We start from the raw sequence: 22,900 nt of genomic DNA, 5'->3' as shown, positions 1-22,900 counted from the left end.
GGTTGTCGCTCCTGGGAGCTTGGCTTAAGCAAGTATCCTAAGTCTTGGAAGTAGTGATAGTCATTTATAGGGAGGTAGGTTCTGTGTTCCAAATTAGGGTCTTGCTTTACACAGGAACCCAGAAGCAGGAATAGACCACCTGGCTCCTCAAGCCTGACCCACCATTCAATGTGGTCACAGCTGATCTGCTGCAGGCCTCAACTCCTCCTCTGTGCCAGCTCCACATAGTCCTCAATCCCCAGATCTTTCTTTCAAAGATGTATCTACCTTCTCTTTAAATACCGCCAATGATCCATCCTCCATAACCCTCCAAGGCAGAGAAATTCACCACCTTCTGCAAGAAGAAATTCCTAATCACCTCAGTTTTAAATGACTACAGTCCTTATCCTGTAACTTTGTCCCCTTATTCAAGGCCTTCTCACTAGTGGAAACATGTTAACATCCACCCTGTCATGCTCCTTTAGGATCTTGCATGTTTCAGTAAGTTCAACTACCATTCCTCTAAACTGCAAAGAACATAGATCTAACCTTTTTTTTGGCTGCTTGTGATAAACAACCCTCTCATCCCAGGAAGTAGCATGGTAAATCTCTTCTGGGCTGCCTTAAATTCAGGTATATCCTTTCTTAAATAAGAGGACCATAACTGTACAGAGTTCTCCAAGAGCAGCCTCACCAACACTGGAGAATTGCAACAATTTCTAAACTCCACCCTCCTTCCATTGAGGCCAGTATGCAATTTGCCTTCCTAAACTACTTGTAGCAGTTGCATGGTAACTTTTCATGTTTCATGTACAAGAGCACCTAGATTCCTCTATACTCCAATCATTTCTTTCCATTTAGGTAAAGTCTGCCTTTTGATTCCTCATACTAAGTGCATGACCTCACATTTTTCTGCATTCAAATGTGCTCATGACAATGAAGGAGGCTATTTGACCCATTGAGACTATGCCATGCAATCTTGCTCCCCCTGTGATCTTCCCTGTAACCCGTTCTCCCCATATTTCCCTCAATTCCCCCATAACACCCACCCCACATATTTTACCATCTACTTACACTAGAGGCAACTTACAGTTGTCAGTCAACCTACCAACATGCATGTCTTTCAGATGTGGGAGGAAGCTGGAGCACCCAGAGGAAACATCTGCAGTCACAGGGACAAAATACAGACTCAACACTGGCAGCACCAGAGGTCAGGATTGAACCTGGGTCACTGGAGCTGTGAGGCAGCAGTTCTGTTACCTGCGCTATTGTGTGCCCAAGTTCTACAAAGCTTTCATCTGCCCACTCACTCAATCTATCCTGTTAAAGAGTCCAAATATTCTCATTGCAGCATGCCCTCACATCTGTTTTCATGTCAACAAACTCTGATACCTTACACTCTGTCCCCTCCTCCAAGCCATTTCAATGGATGGTAAATAATTGAGGGCCACAAACTGATTGTTGTAGTGCTCCACGAGTTACATCCTTACAGCCTGAAAAAGACTCATTTATTCTGACTCTCTGGTTTTTGTATGCTAACCAGTCTTCAGTCAATGTAAACATATTTCCCCCAAACTGTGAGCTCTTATCTTGTGCACCAGCTTTTCATGTGGCACCTTAACAAATTCTGGAATTCCAAATACACTGTATCTACAAATTCCCCTTTATCACTTCTGCTTGTTACATCCTCAAAGAACTCTCACAAATTTGTTAAACATAATTTTCTTTTATAAAATTATGTTGACTTAGCCTGATTACATTAAGCTTCTCTAAATAACTAGCTATTATTTCCTTGATTATAGACTCCAGCATCTTGCCAACAACAGATGTTAAGCTCACTGTCCTACAGTTTTCTGTGTTTTGTCTCCCTCCCTTCTTGTACAAGGCAATGACATTTAAGGTTTTCCTATCCACTGGCACCCTCCCGGAATTCAGTGAGCTTTGAAAAGGTCCAATCTGAGCATCTACGGAGTCTGTCGTCATTTCCTTTGGATGTAGGCCATTAGATTCTGGTGACTTCTATACCTTTAATCCCATTACCTTGTCCCTTATAATAGGGATTGTTACAAGTTCTTCCATCCTGTGAAACTAAATAGTATGTTTTATCTTTGAGGTATTTGCAAATGTCCTCTGTGAAGACTGATGCAAAGTATTTGTTTAAAGTATCTGCCATTTCCTTATTTCCTGTTATTAATTATCTTGCCTTGCAAGGCTCCCACACACACCTTACTGACTCTCTTTTTATGTATCTATGAACGTTCTTGCTGTTTGTTTCTTGCCAGTTTCCCCTCATAATCAATTTTCTCTCTCCTTATTAACTTTTTAGTGTCTTGCTGCCGATTCCTGAAAAAATCCCCAGTCCTATAGTCTACCACTAGCATTTGCCACTCTGCTTTACTTTTTGATTTATTATTTTTCTAAAGCTCTTTCTCATGTTTCTCATCGAGTTCCTCATTCTAATTGTAATACATTCTTGCTGAGCACTGCGAAATAGCTGCTTAAATATTTGCTGCTGCTCATCTACTGACCTTTCCTTTAGTCTATTTTCCCAGTCCACTCTAGGAAATGTTTCCTTCATACTTTAGCATTTGCCTTTATTTAAGTTGAGGACACTGGTTTTGGACCTAAGCTGTTCATCCTCAAACTGTATCGGGAATTAATCCCTAACTACAAGGTCCCTAAGCTTGTCACACATCAGTTCTGAAACAGCATGTTCCTGGGTCGATCCTATAACACAATGCTCTAAGAAATAAGTCTTTATGCACTCCACAAATTCCTCTTCCGTAGTACCCTTGTCAGTATGATTAGTGAATTCAAAATGCAAAATAAAATCATGGAAATCGCAGTAACCCATTTGCATGCCTTTGATATTTCTGGATGTATGCTTTGTCTTTGTAGAGTCATAGAATCGTACAACATAGAAACATGCTCCCTTGAGCCACCTCATTTGTGCAGACCATGATGTCTATTTATGTTAATTCCATTTGCCTCTCTCAGGCCTGTATCCCTCTATGCCCTTCATGTCCTATTAAATGTTATAATTGTTTCTGCCTCTAGCACGTCCTCTGGCAGCTTGTTCCAGGTAACCACTACCCTCTGTGGAAGAACTTGCCCCTCAGATGTCCTTTAAATTTCTCCCCTCTCACCTTAAACCTGTGCCCTCCAGTTCTGCACTCCACTACCCAGGGAAAAAGACTCCCTATCAATGCCCCTCATGATTTCTTGACCTCTATAAGGGCACCCCTTCAGCCTTCTACATTCCAGTGAGAACAAACCCAACCTGTCCAATCTTTCCTTATTACTACAGCCTTCCATTCCAGGCAGCATCCTGATGAATGCGCTCTCTCTATTGCTACCACATCCTTCCTGTATGGTGACCAGAATTGTGAACAATATTCCAGGTGCAGTGTAACCAATGTTTTATACAGCTGCAACATGATGTCCCAACTCTTATACCTCAATCTATGAAAGCATACCAAATGCCTTCTTCCCTACCCTATCCACCTGTGTCGCTACTTTCAATGAACTATGGACTTGTATCCCAAGGTCCCTCTGCGCATCAGCGTTCTAAGTTCCCTGCCATTTTACTTTGTCTTAAGCAGAATTTGACATCCCAGAGAGCATTACCTCACACTTGTCTGGATTAAGTTCCGTCTGCCACCACTTCACCCTTCTTTCCAGCTGTCCTATGTGCCCCTGTATCCTCAGACCTTCCTTGCAGTCTAGGGCTCCACCAATGTTCACGTCATCTGCAAACTTACTAATCAGACCATCTATATTCTCATGCCGATCCCTTGTGCTTAAGGTTCTGGACAAACCTATCATGGGGGACCTTGTCAAAGGCATTGCTGTAAACCACATCTACTGCTCTCCCTTCATCAAAATTTTAATTACCTTCTCAAAAAACTCGATCAGATTGGTGAGGCATAATCTCCCTGGACGAAGCTATGTTGATTTCTCCTAATATCTCCTTGCTTTTCCCAGTGAACATAAATCCTGTCCCCTGGAATCTTCAATAATTTCCTCACCATTAATATAAGGCTCACTGGTCTGTAGTTTCTGGGCTTCCCTCATTCAAAAAATGCATTAGGGATAATATTAGCTATTCTCCAGTCTTTTGGCACCTCACCCATGGCTAATGCAGATACAAAAATCTCCATCAGAGCCCCAGCAATCTCCTCCCTTGCTTCCGGGATAAATTCTGTCAGGCCCAGGGGATTTGTCCATCCTAAGGTGCTATTGAGAGGCAACAGTTTGGGGAGGCCTGTAGACTACTCCCACTCTTGTCTTCCTTCCCCTGCTGTTCCTTCTTTCTACCTAAGCTGATTCTGCATCTACTGTATATCACTACTCACCACTGCACTCAGACCTTCTTTGATTAGCAATGCTGCCTACTTCATTGGTTCTTTTGGAACATCCACTAACCTAGAATATTGAGTTCCCAGTCCTGGTCACCCTGCAACCATATCTCTATAATTGCCATTAAATCAAATTCATTTGCTTCTATTTGTGCCATCAACTCATCTAACTTGTAACAAATTCTGCATGCATTCGGATAAAGAGCCTCAAACTTCGAATTTTTATGTTCTCTTGATTCGCACCTTTGCCGATATTTTCTGCCCCTTTCTGTCACACTTTGATTCTTCTCTTCACTATCTTGTGTTGCTGTTGTCTCATTTCTGTTTGATTTATTAAACTGTACATTACCAGGGTGCTCCCCCCCCCCCCAACTAATTAGCTTAAAGCTCTGGGAAATAGAGTTGCCAATAGGAAGTAAGTGCAGGGTAGGAGAACAGTGATTGGGGGGTGGCTTGCTATTCACTAAGTATTGAAACACAGAGTACAACTTGAGCTAGATGTAGAATTCTTGAATGTAGGAATTTGATATAGAGAAGGTGTTTGATGCTTCCAAAAAGTAGAGATACCTGATTGTGGGAACAAAACTGTGATTGTTCCAAGATTTGAAAGAAAATTAAAATGACATCTCTACTCAGCAAGAAGGTGAGGAGCACAGCATTTTTTCTGGTGATTGGGTTTTTAAGTCTAAGTAGTGCTAGTCCAGTTAAATACACCTCCTGTGCCTTAAGTGAAATCTAGGATACCTCCTGCATCATGGGTTTATGAAAGGGAAGCCTTAGAGTTGTACAGCACAGAATCATGTTATGAATTATGTTAAGAAATTATAATTAACAAATCTACTAGGGTTTTTTGAGGATGTAATGAGAAAATAAGTAAAGGAGAAACAGTGGATGTGATGTATTTGGACTTTCAGAAGGCTTTTGATAAGGTCCCATGTAAGAGATTCATGCGCAAAGTTTAAACACATGGGCTTGTGGTAACATACTGGCATGATTGGGAATTGGTTGACAGAAAATGGAGAGTAGGAATAAAGATGCCTTTGTCTAGGTGGGATGTAGTGATTAGTAGGACGATGCAGGGACTGGTGCTTGGACCCCAACTGTGCACAATGATTGGATGGAGGAACTAAATGTAACATTTCCAAATTTGCAGACGTACAGAACCGAGGAGGAGTGTGAGCTGTGCGAAGGATGCAAAGAGGTTCCAATGTGATTTAGACGTGTTGGGTGAGTGGGCAGAAAAATGGCAGATGTAGTATAATGTGGATAAATGCAACTGTGGATAATTATCTGAAAGATGATAGATTAGGAAAGGAGGAGGTGCAGCAGCACCTGGATGTCTTTGTACACCGGTCACTGAAAGCAGGTGTTCAGATGCAGCAAGCAGGTCGGAAGTTAAATATTATATTAGACTTCATTGTAAGGGAATTTGAGTTACATGTGTAAGGATTTTTTTTGCTGCCGCAGTGATGTGGCCTCTGGATAAGGTCTCTTTAAGGACTGGATCCCTGATATACAAGTTGCATGTCAAAGTTTCAGCAGCTATGCATAACATAATGGGACTCAGTTCAGAAATATACCTGGATCACAGTTGAAAACCACCACCTCAATTCACCACTCTGTATCAGTGCAGGTGAGCTGCACAAGCTGTTTTAACATTCCTATTAAGCAACAATTGAATTTCTAGATAATTTTCCCCCTCTCTGTGCTCTAGCATTAACATTTGGGCCCCTTTCTCTGTTTCTGTCCTGTACTCAGAGACTTTGAGTGATAGCTGAAGCACTGACTGCCAAAATGTTGCTATCCATAAACCTACACCCCCTCTGCAGCAGTGCTGTCACTTTTGAATTGCTCTCTCAGTTTTCCATGTTCAGCTTGTGCTCTGACATTGCCCTTGCTGTCACAGACTCTGCTTGTGTTGGTTCTCATCTTGTGTTGTTTCCCATTCAGCTTGCCTTCTCCTGCATTCACAGATTCTCTCCTGGCTGGCTGGCCTTTTCCTGTTCTCATGCAGTGTTTCCCCTTTCCCCTTGGGTTGCCCACTGCATCATCATGTGGTAGAGTGGGGTTTTGCTCTTTTTCCTTGGGAGATTTCACAGGCTTCTAGGTCAAAATGGCTTCATGTCATTAATGGCAGTAAATTTGATTGGCGCTCAGTTGACCAGCCCTTGACACCAAGCCTTGTAAGGGAATGAACTGTCAGATGAAAAGGGGTGGGATAAGATGAGTAGCAGATCAGACTTGTAAATACAAAATAAAGATGTTGAGCTGGAGACAGAAATCATTTTAAAGTGTGGCATAATGTGACAGGCCATTGACTTGGAGAGTGTGGGGAGCTGAACATTCAGGCTATAAAGTATTCAGAAAGAAAGGATTGAAAGAAAGGGAGGAGCTTGTATCAAAGATTACACTGACAAGCCAATTTACCTGTTAAGAATTTCCAAAATGTCATTTTTATCAGGACTGTCAATTAATCACTGTTAATGTGCATAATTAATATGGTCAAATTGTACATGCAAACTGGAAAAGAGCTGGAATCAGACCACAAACCTGCATTGTGCTGACCCATCACTATGAAAATCAGCAGACCACCTCTTCACCCAGCATCATCAGTCTCACCACTACATCCTCAACCCTCTCCCTCCATCACTCCCTCTGTCACCACAGCCTCCCAGCACCGGACACCCCAGACCCACCAAAACCTCCAACCATCACTGTCACCACACAGCCCTACCACAGCCACTGCACCACCACTACCATCACAACCCTCCCAATGGACGCCACCAGGGAACCCTCTTCATTACTATCAAACCCTGGACTTCACCAAGCCCTCCAACACACCACCCCTCCCTTACCAGAACCACCTGCCCCAGCACCACCCAATGTCATCAGTGGTGCCACAGTCACGCTGTCGGACCTCAGCCCTCCAGCTCAATATGACAATTGCGTTGTCAGTCCAGAGACTCTCGCCCTCTGCTGCAGGATCATGGACAAACTTCCGCCCTTCTCTGTCTTGAAATGCAAAGTGATGGGAGAAGTTTGTTGACTGCAGAGAAATCAACGGACTTCAAGTGAGGAGAAAGAAAGAGTGGGAGATGGGCAAATGGGAGAGAGAGAGATGTGGATTGAAAAGAGAGACACGGCTGAAGAGGGAGAGGGTGATGGAGAGAGAACAGGGGAAGAGAGAAGGGGGCCTTCTACCCAGCACTAGCACTCTTCACCTTGCTCTCCCCGCTCTGTCTTCCTTGTCCCTCCTATTTCCCCCTCCCTTCTGCTTTTCGTATCACAGTCTCCTTTTGATCAATGGTTTTTCAACACGCACTCCAATCCCAGTGAATTTATGGGCCGTCATATTCAATGTCATCATTGACTGTGAGTTTACCCTCCGCATTCCTACATAAGTGACAATTTGGGCTCTTCACCACACACTGCATACTGTAGTGAATGTATGCCTGACCACAACTCTGCAAGGTACCATTAACTGCATTGTCTGCCCACCACTTTCTCCAATACCACTGCATGGTCTATTCACTGCTCCCTTTGGTTACTTTGGCTATGTGGACTGATCCCATATCCTCCAATACCATTGCCTTAAATGATCTGTGTACATGCTCTCTAATACCATTGTTTGCATGACCTACCTAACACACTGTCCGATACCACTGATTATTGTCTCCTTATTATTTATTATTGTCACTTGTACCGAGGTACAGTGAAAATCTTGTCTTGCATACCGTTCGTACAGATCAATTCATTACACAGTACATTGAGGTAGTACAGGGTAAAAACAATAACAGAATACAGAGTAGTGTCACAGCTACAAGGAAGTGCATTGCAGGTACACAATAAGGTGCAAGGTCATAACAGGGTAGATTGTGAGGTCAAAACTCCATCTCATAAGGGAACCATTCAATAGTCTTATCACAGTGGGATAGAAGCTGTCCTTGAGCCTGGTGGTATGTGCCCTCAGGCTCCTGTAACTGTCACAGCAAGCATAATACGACAGGCAGTAAGGGCAGGCTGCATGTTGACAGAGTAGCTACCCACAGTTTGTCCAAAGCCATTGACTCTGGACTGTTGCATATTTTTCAATACCATTCATGAATGAGTTGTCCAACACTCTGTTCAATACCATTTGTTGCATGGGCTGCCCACACTCACTCCAGTACCACTCACTCTGTACACCTTCTGCAATGCCATTGACTATATGGGCTGCCCAGACCATCTCCAATACCAATGTCCATGCTTTCCAACACCACTTTGAGTATTTTGGTTGTACAACATAATACTATTGACAGCAAATCTAATACTGTTGACTGCATTGATTGTCCACACACTGTTGACAGAATGGGCTGCTCACCAAACGCTCCAACATTGTTGAGTCAATGGGGAACACCTGCTCTCCAAAATACTATTAACTAGATGGGTTTCTCTCCAAAACCAGAAACTCTAAGCCCACACCAGGTATGGGCTATTATCCTTCAAAACCATTATTGGAATTTGGTGAAAATCAAAAACAAAACTGCAAATGCTGGAAATCGGCAATATTTCAGCAGGTCGCACTGCCCACATTATTTCACCCTGTCAGAGAAATTCCCTTTGTTCAACCCATTGCCTTCCCGCAGCTTCTCTGCTACCCAGACTAACTTGATTTCCTCTTTCTCAATTCTGATGAAGGTCCTGATGTGAAACCTTTCTCTTTCCACAGATGCTGTTTGACCTGCTGAGTTTTCCAGCATTTTCTGTTTTGTATTATTGGAATGGTTTTTATTATTGGTATGGTCAGTCCAACAGATTCTTCAGCACTGTCCACTCATTTGACTGAATGGCTATCCAAACTGCCTTCAATACCAATGCCTTGCCTGTTTACGTTCCTGTCTAAATGTCTCTTAAGTTAGTAATTGTATCTGATTCCACCATTTCCTGGCAGTGCATTCCAGATATCAACCACAATTGTAGTATTCTGCACAATCACCAGTACCATTGTTAGTATGGACTGTGCACCTCAAGTACTTTGCCATTAATTTCATCCTAATACCATCTTCATACAATATAGAAGGAGGCCATCCGGTCCATTGAGTTTATGTCAATTCTAAGACAATCCCATTCCTCTGTCAGACTAAAGGTAAATTAAAGTAACGATTTAACTTACCACCTAGCACATCTTTGCGACGTGGGAAGAAACCACAGCATCCGGGGAAACCTAAAGAAATGTGCAAACTCCACACAGAAGCACAAGGTGGACAGGTTTGAGTCCTGGTCGCTGGAGCTGTGAGGCAGCAACACTGCCTGCTGTGTCACTTTGAGTTGCCCAGTTGTCCATTGTAGGTTGCAATGGCTGCCTATACACTATGTAATACCAATGACAGTGTGGGCTTTCTGCATACTTTCCAGAAATGTGCTATTCACCATGTTCTCCTTGTACAGGGCATTTTACATGCATTATCTGCATTTGGCCAGGAGACTTCTGTGAAAAGAGTGAACTCATTTGGGGATACAACTGAGAGTTTTGGTTGTGCAGTGATTAACATTGTAGCCCTTTGGGAATGGGGACAACAAATCATTGTCTCCCTTTCCTGGGCTATCTCTATTCATTAGAAGATATCTCATAAATTGAGATAGATGGATGGTGGGGTGGGGGAAGGGGGAGGGCAGTGGGCTGTACCATTCCCAGCCTCCCATCTCAATAATCCTCTTCTCTGTTGGGAACTACTGTTTCTGTCCATTAGCCAACCCTCAATCCATTCCCGTATATTACCCCCAATCCCATGGGCTCAAATTTTGTTTAATATTCTCTTGTGTGGCATTCTCTCGAAGACTTACTGTATGTTCAGATACACCACATGCTCTGGTTCCACTGTGTCCATTCTACTAATTACAACCTAAAAAGTCTTTAAAAGGTTTCTCAAACATGATTTTTCTTTCATTCATCTATGTTGATTGTACCCAATCATTCTTATTCTAAATGCCTTGTTACCACTTCCTTAAGATGACATGTTCTTTTGTGATAGCAGCCTTAACTTCTTTTCAGCCGCCTTTCAACTTCCTTCTGCCATGGCACTGATCATATAGTAGATGAAACTCCGAGTTTATTCATTGGGGAAAAATATGCAGCATGCAGCGTGCAGTGTTAGAAACCTTGCAAAATTTAGGAGCAAGGAAATTGAAACAGCTGTTATGTGTTGGACACCGCAAGTTTTTGACACAACGTTTCTGCTTTTGTCTTTAACTAGTCCTACCACTATTGCTGGGATTGCCTCTGCTATCTTTCTATTTATTGTTATCATCGGAATTATCATTTGCTGTTTCCTGTGTTCCTGCTGCTATCTGTATCGACGCCGACACCAGCTGAGGGAGCACTTCACAGGTCAGTGAACCAATCAGAGTTTGCTATTCATCTCAGCGAGCCTATCAGAAAGTACCAATAACACGCAATGAGCAAATCAGAACTGTAGGACTGAATTACTACATGGACTGGAGTGTTTCGAGGTAGCTTACCATGATGGGAGGAAGTTAATGCTGAGCGTGCTAGCAATGCCTATGTCTCAAGACAGAATTAAAAACAATGCTGTCCATGGGTCAGTGAGTCAAAAGTGCATTCCTTTGGAACATCAGTGAGCTAACCTGTCAAATGTTATTGAGCCAATCACAACACACCCTTTTGAGAAGATTGAGCCAATCAGAATGAATTCTGCAGAGAAGAATCCTCGTTCAAATTATTTCTGAGGAATTTTGTGAATGCACACATCTGGTAAACTTAATTTCCTGCTGTCATGTGCAAGGAATAGAAAAATCTGCTTGCTTTTGGGTGAAGAGCAATACAGTAAAGCTCTGATAGTCTGGCACACTTGGGACTTGGGTGGTGTCAGACGGGTGGACATCCAGATTGTTGGATATTATTCATGTTAATACCCCAGTGTACTTTTAGTTAATTTTTTCACATTAAACAGTATCATAATACATTTTCCAGTGAACCAAGTAAGCTTAAAGAGGCATGGCAATCAGGGCCCCAGTGAGTTTAAAGAGAGTATGGAAAATGTAGTCTGGTGAGTTTAAAGGGTGTGCAGAAAGTGGGGCCTGATGAGTTTAAAAGAGAAAGCATCACCTGGTGAGTCAGATGCTGAACGGGATTTCCAAACTGAAAGCGGATTATCGGAGTTGTACTGTATATTTATTGTAGCCAGTGTCATTGTTTCTCTGTTATTAACTTTATGCATCACTTGGGCAATTGAGCTGATCCAGTTGTGCAGAGTGACATGTTAGTGTATGCATGCATGTGTTAATGAATGTTCATTCCTTAAATGAACATGAAATTTGCATTTCTGTGTATTAATTGTATATCTTCTCTAGGTCCAAGAGAGGTGGTTCACAGCTATCCAATGCAGCCAGCTTATCCAACAAACGTGCCACCAGGAATGCATGCTCCATATCCGACTGCTCCAGCCTACAGTGCTGCAAGTAAATTCTCATTACTGTTACTGTATGTGCAAAACTGTGAAGAAAAGACTTGGCATTTTTGTAGTCTCAAGAATGGGCAAAGTTACACTATTATTGAGGAGTAGCTGCAATGGTTATAGGACTGAACTTCAACTGCATTTCCAGCCTTGGCAAAAGGGATGTATAAGTGAGTGATTCACAGATGAGCACATTGAGTTCTGCAAAAAGTTCTATGACAATCTGTAGTTTCCCTGAATCGCTTGCACTCATTGTTACTTAGAATATTTCTTTTCATTTAGATTCAGCTGAGGTCACTCCATGGAGCACAAAGTGGCACAGTGACCCACTGGTAGAACTGCTTCCTCACAGCTCCAGTGACCCAGGTTTAATTTTGACCTCCAGTGCTGTGTGTGTGAGATTTGCATGTTCTTCTTGTGGCCACATGGGTTTCCTCCAGGTGCTCTAGTTTCCTCCCATATTCCAAAGGTATGTGGGTTGCTGGGTTAGTCGACCACTGTAAATTGCCTCCAATGTAGGTGAGTGGTAGAATCTGGGGGAGTGGGGTTGTTGATGGGAATGAGGGGAGAATAAAATGGGAACAGTGTAAATGGGTGCTTGATCAGTGGGCCAAAGGGCCTGTTTCCATATGGTATTGCTTTTAGCAGTGTAGTAATTGGGGCAGACTTTGGTTGCACCTATTCCTGCTCCCTCTGCACTACCACTGCCATTTCTTTAGTCAACGTGACTTTCTTCGGAACAAGTTCTTTCACAGTTTCTGCCAAACCATTTGAATCAGGATAGCAATGAGGGTGATTGTTGTTGTCTCCTGATCTGCCTCCCATACCAAGAAACTCTGCTTGCTGCCCACAGTCTGCAGAGTGTTCCAAATCATCTCCATTTATGGAACAGATCCTTTATGAATCTGGCTTCTAATGAATTAAGCAGACAACATCCAGGGCATGGAGAACGATGGAACGTGACCTGTGACTCTCCTGACTTGCCCGTGGCCACCTCCCAAAAATGTCATCTTAAAGTGGCTATATTGTAACAAGTGGATTGCCAACACAAATTATAATCAATGCCCTCCTGTAGTGAGTGAAATGTCGATCGTGCATGGTGATCGTAACATAGGCTGAATTATCATAGAATCAAAGAACAGTACAGCACAATACAGGCCCTTTGGCCCACAATGTTGTGCTGACCTTGAAACCTCGCTTAAGACTATCTAACCCCTTCCTCCCACATATCACTCTATTTTAAATTCCTCCATATGCTTATCTAGCAATCTCTTGAATTTGACCAACGTACCTGCCTCCACCACCACCCCAGGCAGCGCATTCCATGCCCCAACCATTCTCTGAGTAAAAAACCTCCCTCTGATATCTCCCTTGAACTTCCCACCCATTACTTTAAAGCCATGCCCTCTTGTATTGAGTATTGGTGCCCTGGGAAATTGGTGCAATTGGTGTCCACTCTATCAATTCCTCTTAATATTTTGTACACCTCTATCATGTCTCCCCTCATCCTCCTTCTCTCCAAAGAGTAAAGCCCTCGCTCCCTTAGTCTCTCCTCATAATGCATACTCTCTAAACCAGGCATTTGTTCCATTACAGATAATAGCAATCTGCCTTTTAAACTTAAAGCAAAAATTGATTACAGGCCATCTCTAGGTTACAGACACTCGACTTATGGACATCCCTACACATGAACAAGACAAAGCTAAATGGATCTATAGATATTAAGGGAATCGGGGTGGGGGAGAGGGGGATATGTAGTCAGTGCATGAAGGTGGCATCGCAGTCAAGGTCAGCTTTGATCTTGCTGAATGGGGGAAAGGCAGAGGGGCTGAAAGGCCCACATCTGCTTTTGTTTCCTGTGTTCTTACGTCTGCGTTATCAGACGATGTGGTCCAATGTTACACGCTCTCCTATTTTCTGACATTTGAGATGCTTCTTTGTGAAATGAAGGTGGCATTAAATTCTGTTCAAAGCTTGAGATCACACGTTAAAGACTGTTAGAATTAAGGCTGGCGGTTCTGGAGACAGAGCTCACTCTCTTTGAGATCCACTTGGAAGGAGTTCCAAGAATACTCCCTCTTTCTTCTCCCTTTGTGGGTGAGCTATGTGGTGTTGCCCCTCCTATTCCTCCCACCCTGCCCTTCAGTGTGATGGATATTGTCACCAATGTAAAAGGTAGACTTTGTGAAGGAGAGTAAAGGAGGCAAGTTATTTGCCTTCACTTATTTTTACTTCGACATAGATCGCTTTCCTATTCTCCAAGATGAAGACCAGTACAAATTTTGTACTATACTAGTCTACCCTTTCCTTGATTTCAATTTCAAAATCAACTGTACCTTTCATGATACCCTTAATTTTTACCGTTTTTGTTCTCAAAACTCGTGAAACCCTTCAGTCTTGTCCATAATATCCATTGCAAGCTTCTTCTCATTTAATACAAAAACAGACAATGTTCAAAATACTCAACAGGTCAGGCCTAATCTGTGGAAACAGTTAACGTTTCAGGTCAGAGACTCATCTCATATTTCTTTTGTGCAGCTTTTAATATTTACTTCATATTCTCTTGCTGTTCCTTGTATTTCTCAAAGTCTGCGGAATCTCTATGTTCTCCATTTTCTGTAGGCTCCTTCTTTCATAGAATCATCATAATATACAGAACAAAATTGCTGGCCTAAAGTGGATTTAAGTTCATCCCACTACCCATTCTTGGTCCACAGGCTTGCGGGTTATGGTTCATTCAGGTACTACTTAAATGCAATGAGGGTTTCTGCCTCCACTACATCTTCTCAGGCGCATCACTCCTTAAGTAAAATTATTTCCCTCAATTTCTCTGTGATCCTTTTACCAATTAACTCAAGTCTAGGTTCCCCAATTACTTGCCTCTCTGCTAAGAGAAATAGAACTTCTGTTTCCCCTCCCTCGAACTCTCATTTTTTTTATACCCTTCAATTAAAACTCCCCTTGGTCTCCTTTCTTCTTTTTAAACAAAAAGCAAACCCAGTGTAGACAGTTTCTTCCCCCAATATAATTCTCCAGCCCTACCAACAGCTTCATAAATCTCCTGTACACCATCCACAGTACTACCACATCATGCCTGCACTGTGACCAGAATTGTACTTGGTCCTGCAGCTGTGGCCTAACTAATGTTATACACCATACTTGCATGAGATCCTTATCGTTCCTCAGTTTGCTGAAGGGGATACATCTCTTGAATGTTTTAAGCAAAATTTCATAACTCAAAAAGGCAGGGCAAAATTCAGCATGGGCATATGGTTTGCGATGAGTTTGGTATTAAATATGTGAGAGAGAGAGAGATGGTATTTCTATGCAGAGTGTGGCAAAAGTAACTTTGTTAACTTTATAGTCAATGATGTTATAGTGAACAGATGTAAAACAAGGATTATTATAGTCTGTGCCTCCACAGTCAGTGGCACTGTGGCACAGCTAGTGGAGTCACTGCCTCCCAGCACCAGTAACCCAGGTCGCTTTCTGATTTCTGGTGCTGTCAATGTGGAGTTTCCACGTTCTCCCTGTGACTGCGTGGGTTTCCCCCGGGTGCTCCAGTTCCCTCCAACGTTCCAAACGTGTGGGCTGGTAGGTAAACTGTTCCTAGTGTGTAGGTGAGAGGTAGAATCTGGATAGTGTTTATGGCAATTTGGAGATAATTAAAAATATGGGATAGTGTGGACTTGGTGGGCTGAAGGGCCCCTTTCCACACTGTGTGACTCCAAATAATAAAAGAATGTTTCCCATTAACCTTAGCTCCCTGTCCTGCCTTGTTTGTCCTTTCTTGACGCGTTACCTAACATCTCTTTGGAAGGAATTCCAAATTTTCAGACTTCATCATTGTGGTTCCCACACTCGAGTGCAAATCACTTATGCGTTTCGTGACAAGCAGTGGGCCTAGTCTTGAGCCATGTGGAACCACTGTATACATCCCTCCAGTCACTAAAATTCCCTTCAAACGTTACCCTCTGCTTTCTACCACTATGTTCTATGCTTTCCACTTTATACTATCTCCCACTTCCCCCATTAACCAGATTATTTAATTACATATTACACAATAATCGTTTATTTGCACCAGTATAGTTATATACTAGCCTTTACTCTACCAACTGCTATTATAATAATGTCCCACTAATAGTCCTAACTGGTTTATAGTATTAACTCCTGTTTCACCAGATATAGCCTGATATAAATTTAAAATCTTGGTTGGTGATTTAACCATCTCCTTCCCATACATAATATCAAATTCATCACAAACGACCCAAGTTTGTAACGATAGGTGCCAGACTGAGTTGGACACTTTCAAATATAAAGCAAAATTGCATTCTTTATAGTTTGTTTTAAAGTGTGGTTGTTTTTCTCCTAGGCCCAGGAAGGGAGTATCACAGCTACCCAATGAACCCAGCATACCCACCTAACATGCCTCCTGGACCGTATGCTCCGCACCCGACAGCTCCAGCTTACAGTGCTGCAAGTAAGTCCTAATTAGTCGTACAAGCAATGAGAAAACTCTTGCCAGGGCTGTAAATGAGAATGAACACAAGTGGGGTTAGCAAGTTACTGGATTAGTATCCAGAGTTCAGGGACCTGGGGTCGATTCCCACTAGAGCTGGGGGGAGTTTCAAATCATTTAATAGGTCTGGAATTTTTTTTAAGAAAATCAGGAATAGTTAACAGTGAAACTTCCTGATTGCTATAAAAATCCATCTGCTTCACTAAAGTTCTTCGGGAAAGGCAGCCTGGGATCTATAGCCCATCTGTTCAATAGAGTTAAGATGCCTTTAAGGATGGACAATAACAGCTGGCATCTCCTGTGACTTCCACCTCCCATGAATGAAGACAAAAAACAGCTGAAAATGTAAGGTAATGTTAAAGTATCCTAATTTTCTTTGCAGTGGGAACAAAATGAGTAGAATATGAGGGGCAGCATTGATTGATTTGTTTAATAGCCAAAATGATTTATTAGTAGGCTGGGATTCCACATTCAGCTGCAGACAGCTTGGAAGCCCACAGTTAGGGAATCAGTGTAACCGAGACTTGAAGTCAGTGTGAACGTTTCAACGTGTTGATGTAAAATTGATGTAGAGGAGACAGAGCGTTGTTGTAGAGGAGAAGAGAGTTAGACTGGAGACATTTGGGAGTTTGCCTCAAGGTCAATCTGTGTGTGTCTGGGGATTTCCTGGATGTCATCTTGTTATCTACACTGCTGTGTTCAAGATGAATCTGAAATACCTGACTTATTTTTTGCAGCTTCTCCACCGTCCTAGTCACAGCCATTATGAAGAGGGGCTGCTGCACGTTTTCTGGTACAATTTCCATTCATTCAATGTGCAATTAGCTGGTGACAGGCCTGTTTGCTGACATAAGCATGTTTGCCTTGGATTCCTTGTTTGATCGCAGTAGATTCCTCGACTGACTGTCCCAAATCCTTGATTTATCATTGCAGATTCATTGTTGACCTAGAGCCCTTAATTGATTGCTGTAGATTCCTTGTTTATGGAAGTTGTACTTTGATATTCAGATTATGCCCTTCATTATACTGCATTACAATAAGCTCAAATTTTACTTGTATGTCTTTACATAAATTATTAATTCATACTTTTTTCCACCAGTGTCATGTTTTTTTTATAAGTATTGTGTGGAAAGTGCTGCCAGTGGACCTCCAGAGCGTCACACATTAACAGCCAATTCAGAAACCTGATGGAAGTGTAGATTTTATGTGAGAAATGAGCTTCATCAAAAACATTAAGCACATCTTTGGTGAGAAAAATTGTTACCTTTTTAGATTGAAGTCCTTTCATCAGTTGCAACGAAAGGTCATACGCCTGTTCCTCATTCCATTAATGGAGCCCAAGTGTTCAGTAGTTCCAGGATAGAGTTATACAGCACTGAAACAAGTTCTTCGGCCCAACTCATCCATGCTGACCAAAATGCCCCATTTGCCAGTGTTTGGCCCATAACCTTCTAAATCTTGCCATCCATGTACCTGTCCAACTGCCTCAACCACAGCTCATTCCACATAGATACCACCCTTTGTGTATCTAAAAAAAATACCCCTCAAGTTCCCATTAAATCTTTCCCCTCCCACCTTAAACCTATGCCTTCTAGTTCTCGATTCCCCAACCCTGGGAAAATACTGAGTACATTCACCCTATTTATGCCCCTTGTGATCTTATACACCTCTACACGATCACCTGAGTCTCCTGCGCTCCCAGGAATAAAGACCTAACCCGTCCAACGTCTCCCTGTAACTCAGTTCTAGAGTCGTAGAGCAATACAGCACGGATACAGGTCCTTCGGCCCAATGAGACCAGGCCGACCACGGTGCCCGCCCAGCTAGTCCCAATTTCCTGCATTCGGCCCAAATCCCTCTAAAGCCCCGCCCTCTATGCACCTATCCAAGTGCTTCTTAAATGATACTATTGCACCTGCTTCAACCGCTTCCTCTGGCAGCTCGTTCCATATACTCACCATCCTCTGCGTGAAAAAGTTGCCCCTCAGGTCCCTTTTAAATCTTTCCCCTCTCACCCTAAACCGATGCCCCCTAGTTTTGGACTCCCCTACGCTGGAAAAAAGACTGTTACTGTCCACATTATCTATGCCTCTCATAATTTTAAACATTTCTACAAGTCCCGGCAACATCCTTGTAAATCTTTCCTGCACTTTTTTCCAGTTTACTGACATCTTTCCTGTAGCAGGGCAACCAAAACTGAACACAATACTCCAACACACCTCTGGTAACTTCTTCGTTCTAACATCAGAAGCATTTGTTGCACCCTTCACTTGGAGTTTAGTCTAACATCTCACATCCTATAGACAACTCCCCATCTCTTCTACACCGATTTTCCATCATGACCACAGGAACTCATTGAACCGTACAAGTTTGAAGTTGAATTCTGTGTTCGTAGATACGGGTGCATGCACCTCGCTATGTATACAAGGCATACGTGTGGAGCTGTGTTGTTGGGAAAGAGTGAGCTCAGGTGTCTACGTGTCTTGTCTTTGTATAGGAGAGATATCCAATATGTGTCCGTAGCAGAGAGACGTGCATGTGTTTGCATAGGATGGGGGGGTGTGTGTGTGTGTGTGTGTGAGACATCAGAATGTGCATGTGTGTACACACGTGTGCAGATCTCATTCTTTGCCTTTGTATAGGTGGCATACCCTTGGAGGCGAGTGTTTGGGGTAAGAGTGAGATCAGGTGCCTCTGTGTCTTTGCTTAGGGGAGAGAACTGTCTGTCTGTTTGTGTATAGACATATGGCTTACCTGTGTGCATACAGAACCACAGTGTGTAATGTAGACCACTGGAAATGCTACTAACGTCCGTGGAGCACTGCTGGGAGACAGATACCGCTCAGAGCTTCAGAGTAAAACGCAAGCCAAGTCCGACGGAGTCTGCAGAATATGCAGAGAACAATAGAGGGTCACTGAGTGCCGCACAATAGAACAACGGTCTGACAGAGCCGCAGAGTGTAACGGCGAACCACATCATTTCACAGAGAGGCATAGAGTGTTATACAGCCGCAGAGAACTGGAGTGTACAACACAAAGCTGCAGAGTGTAGCAACGATGTCACAGCGAGGCGCAGTATGTTACACAGCTGCAGAATAATCTCAGAGAGCCAAAGAGTTTAACTCTGAGGTCCAGAGTATAAACAGTTTAAAAGGGAGCAATAAATTGTCACAATTTGATAGAGACGTGCGCACTGCTACTAAGAGCTACAGCCTTCAACCCAGAGGCTCAGAGTACAACAGAGAAGTCTGCAGACTGCAACAGAGAACTGCAGGATGTTATATGCAACCTTGGAGAGTCGCACAAAGCTGCAGACAGTAACAGTGAGTGAACAATAGAGTGCCACAGAGAGTCGCATAGTATTACAAGTGGTGCTCTGCTTCCCTCCACCCCCCCAATGTCCCAAAAACATGCTGCTTGGTAAATTGTCCCTGGTGTTGGTGAATAGTAGAAGAAACAACTGGGAGTTAATGGATAGGTGAGAGAGAATGAATTATGGAAAAATGTGATGGAAAGACTTGATGGAATTGCTCTAAGAGCTGGCATAGACTCAATGGGGTGAATGGCCTATGTCGTAAGGAACTATGAGAAAGGTGCAGAGGGTGACAAAGCCACGCAGTATAACACAAAGCTGAAGGACTTAAAAAGGGAATGTACTGTCACAGAGACTGCAGGTGTCACAGAGTTGTACAGAGCCACAGACTGTAATAGTGAACAAGTGTGTCACAGAGGCTGTGGAGCTGTAAAGTGTCACTGAGAACAGAGTCGGAGAGGATTGCAGACATTTACAGAGACGCAGAATGTCAGAGAGGTTCTCTGACTACAAGAGGTGGAGAACATAGGACCTCAGCGATCTCATGGTATCATGGAGACAACGTATAATAATGAAAAAAAGAGCAACTGAGGGCAAAAGAGTGCCAGAGAGAGTCAGAGAGACAGGAAGAGTGTAACACAGCTGCCAAGCGTTAGATTCGCTGCACGTTGAAGAGAGCTGCAGAGGGACGCAGAAGGACGCTGTATCGCTGGGAAGTACAGAGTACTAAAGGGAGATGCATGTCGTAACAGAGCAATAGGGCATCACAGAGAGCAGCAGAGAGGTTTAGAGAGAGTAACACAGAGACTTAGTATAACAAACAGATCTGCAGACCGTAACGGAGAAGCAGAGTATAACAGTGAGCCACAGAGAGTGCACAACATCATAGATTGCAAAAGGAAGCTGCAGCCTGTAACAATGAAATAGAGTGCCACAGAGAGCTGCAGAAGCTTCAGAGTGTAATGGAGAGCCAGAGGATTTAATCATGGCAATTAGTGTCATAGACAGCAGTGTCAAACTAGAACAGAAATTCAGATTATAACAATGTCACAGAGACTGCAGAGTGAATAAAGAGCCCAAGTGTGACAGAGAGCCCCACAGTATCACAGGGTGCTCTGGTTTCCCCCCACATCTCAAGACTTGTTGCTGTGTTATAAACTCATAGAGCAATACAGCAAGGATGCAGGCCCTTCGGCCCAACCAGTCCATACTGACCATGATGCCCACCCAAATTGTCCCAAAATCCTGTGTTCGGTCTATTGGATGGTGCTCCTATGAGTACAAACTTTTAATTCACTTTTTTGTTTCAAAGAGCTGTTACATGATGGAACAATAAATGTTCCCGTGACCCCAGCGAGTTCAAAGGGAGCGTGCAAAACAGGTGAACAGGGTGCCAAACTGTCGGGATTTCCAAACAATGAGATCAGGGATCATTGGGAGTTTGGCTATATCTTGTGTGATCGGGGGTGGGTGGGCAGGCAGGAGTGATGACCAATTCAATGTGCTGACAGATTCCCTGATCCGTCATGTCAAAGGGAGGAGGCCCACTGTAACAGTAAGTACCTGCCAGACAATTTACAAACAGCAAGCTCCCATAAACCGCAATGTCACAGTTATTCTCAACACTGGTGCCCCACAAGGCTGCATCCTCAGCCCTCTACTTCGTATATACTCATGACTTTGTGGCCAGATTCTGCTCCAACTCCATCTACAAGTTTGCAGATGATACCACTGTAGTAGGCTGTATCTCAAACAACAATGAGTCGGGGTACAGGAAGGAGATAGAGAGCTTAGTGGCATGGTGTGTTGACAACAACCTTTCCCTCAATGTCAACAAAACTGGTCATTGACTTCAGGAAAGGGGGTGATGTACATGTTCCTCTCTACATCAGTAGTGCTGAGGTCGAGAGGGTTGAGAGCTTCAAGTTCCTGGGAGTGAACATCACCAACAGCCTGTCCTGGTCAAATCATGAAGATGCCATGGCCAAGAAAGCTCACCAGTGCCTCTACTTCCTCAGGAGGCTTAAGAAATTTGACACTCACCAACATTTATCGATGCACCATAGAAAGCATCCTAACTGGATGCACCACGGCTTGGTACGGCAACTGCTTTACCCAGGACCGCAAGAAACTGCAGAGAATTGTGGACACAGCCCAGCACGTCAAAGAAACCAGCCTCCCCTCCTTGGACTCTGTCTATACCTTTCATTGCCTTGGTGAAGCAGCCAGCATAATCAAAGACCCCACCCACCCGGGTCATTCTCTCTTCTCCCCTCTCCCATCAGGTAGAAGAATTAGGAGCCTGAGGGCACATACCACCAGGCTTAAGGACAGCTTCTATCCCACTGTGATAAGACTATCGAATGGTTCCCTTATACGATGAGATGGACTCTGACCTCACAATCCACCTCATTGTAACCTTGCACCTTATTGTCTACCTGCACTGCACTTTCTCTGTAGCCATGACACTTCACTCTGTACTGTTACTGTTTTTACCTGTACTACCTCAATGCACTCTGTACTAACTCAATGTAACTGCACTGTGTAATGAATTGATCTGTACAATTGGTATGCAAGACAAACTTTTCACTGTACCTCGGTACAAGTGACAATAATAACCTAATACCAATACAGCACAGAAACAGACCCTTCGGCCCAATTGGTCCATGCTGACCAAGGTGTCTTCCTGAGCCAGTCCGATTTGCCCGTGTTTGGCCCATATCCCTCTAAAGCTTTCCTATCCATGGACCTGTCTGTCTTTTGAATGTTATGATTGTACCCGCCTCTAACACTTCCTCTGGCAGCTCATTCCATGTACTGACCACCCTCAGTGTGACGAACGTGCCCCTCAGGTCCCCTTTAAATCTCTCACCTTTAATCTGTGACCTCCAGTTGTAGACTCCCCTACCCTGGGAAAAAGCCTGTGACCATCCACCTTATTCTCACCCCTCATAATAGTATAAACCTCCATAAGGTCACCCCTCAGCCTCCTTCACTCCAGGGAAAACAGCCCCAGCCTGAGCCGCCTCTCCTTATAGCTCAAGCTGCCCAGTCCCGGGAACATCTATGGGCCAATCAGTTCTCTGCTTTCTGGTGGGTTGAAGATTGGAGCAGAGGGAGTGGAACCAAACATCAGTGCTTATTGGCTGTTGTTAGCCTGAGAGTTGGTAAGGGGCAGGAAACTTTTGGGGGGGGGGTTGTTGATGGACATGTGAGAAAGCAGTGTTTTCGAGGAAAGCGGGGGAAGGAGTTGAAGCGATTGCTCTGAGAGTTGGTA

The 22,900-nt window shown here is 43.5% G+C and overlaps 1 protein-coding gene across 1 annotated transcript in view; it reads left to right on the top strand.

Moving 5' to 3' along the window:
- shisa4 (shisa family member 4) overlaps positions 1-17,386 on the top strand; it is a 37,569-nt gene extending 20,183 nt beyond the window's left edge. Inside the window, exons 3-6 of the mRNA XM_052035115.1 lie at positions 10,571-10,704; positions 11,688-11,795; positions 16,164-16,271; positions 17,048-17,386. Coding sequence (XP_051891075.1) covers positions 10,571-10,704; positions 11,688-11,795; positions 16,164-16,271; positions 17,048-17,064 — 367 coding nt within the window. The 3' untranslated portion in view covers positions 17,065-17,386. The remainder of the gene's footprint in view (positions 1-10,570; positions 10,705-11,687; positions 11,796-16,163; positions 16,272-17,047) is intronic.
- The last annotated feature ends 5,514 nt before the right edge of the window (positions 17,387-22,900 follow it).

This window comes from Pristis pectinata, chromosome 20, assembly GCF_009764475.1.
Source record: "Pristis pectinata isolate sPriPec2 chromosome 20, sPriPec2.1.pri, whole genome shotgun sequence".
Classification (NCBI taxonomy): domain Eukaryota; kingdom Metazoa; phylum Chordata; class Chondrichthyes; order Rhinopristiformes; family Pristidae; genus Pristis; species Pristis pectinata.
Note: the sequence above shows the minus strand (reverse complement) of the source record. Positions and strands in the feature narration are given on the sequence as shown.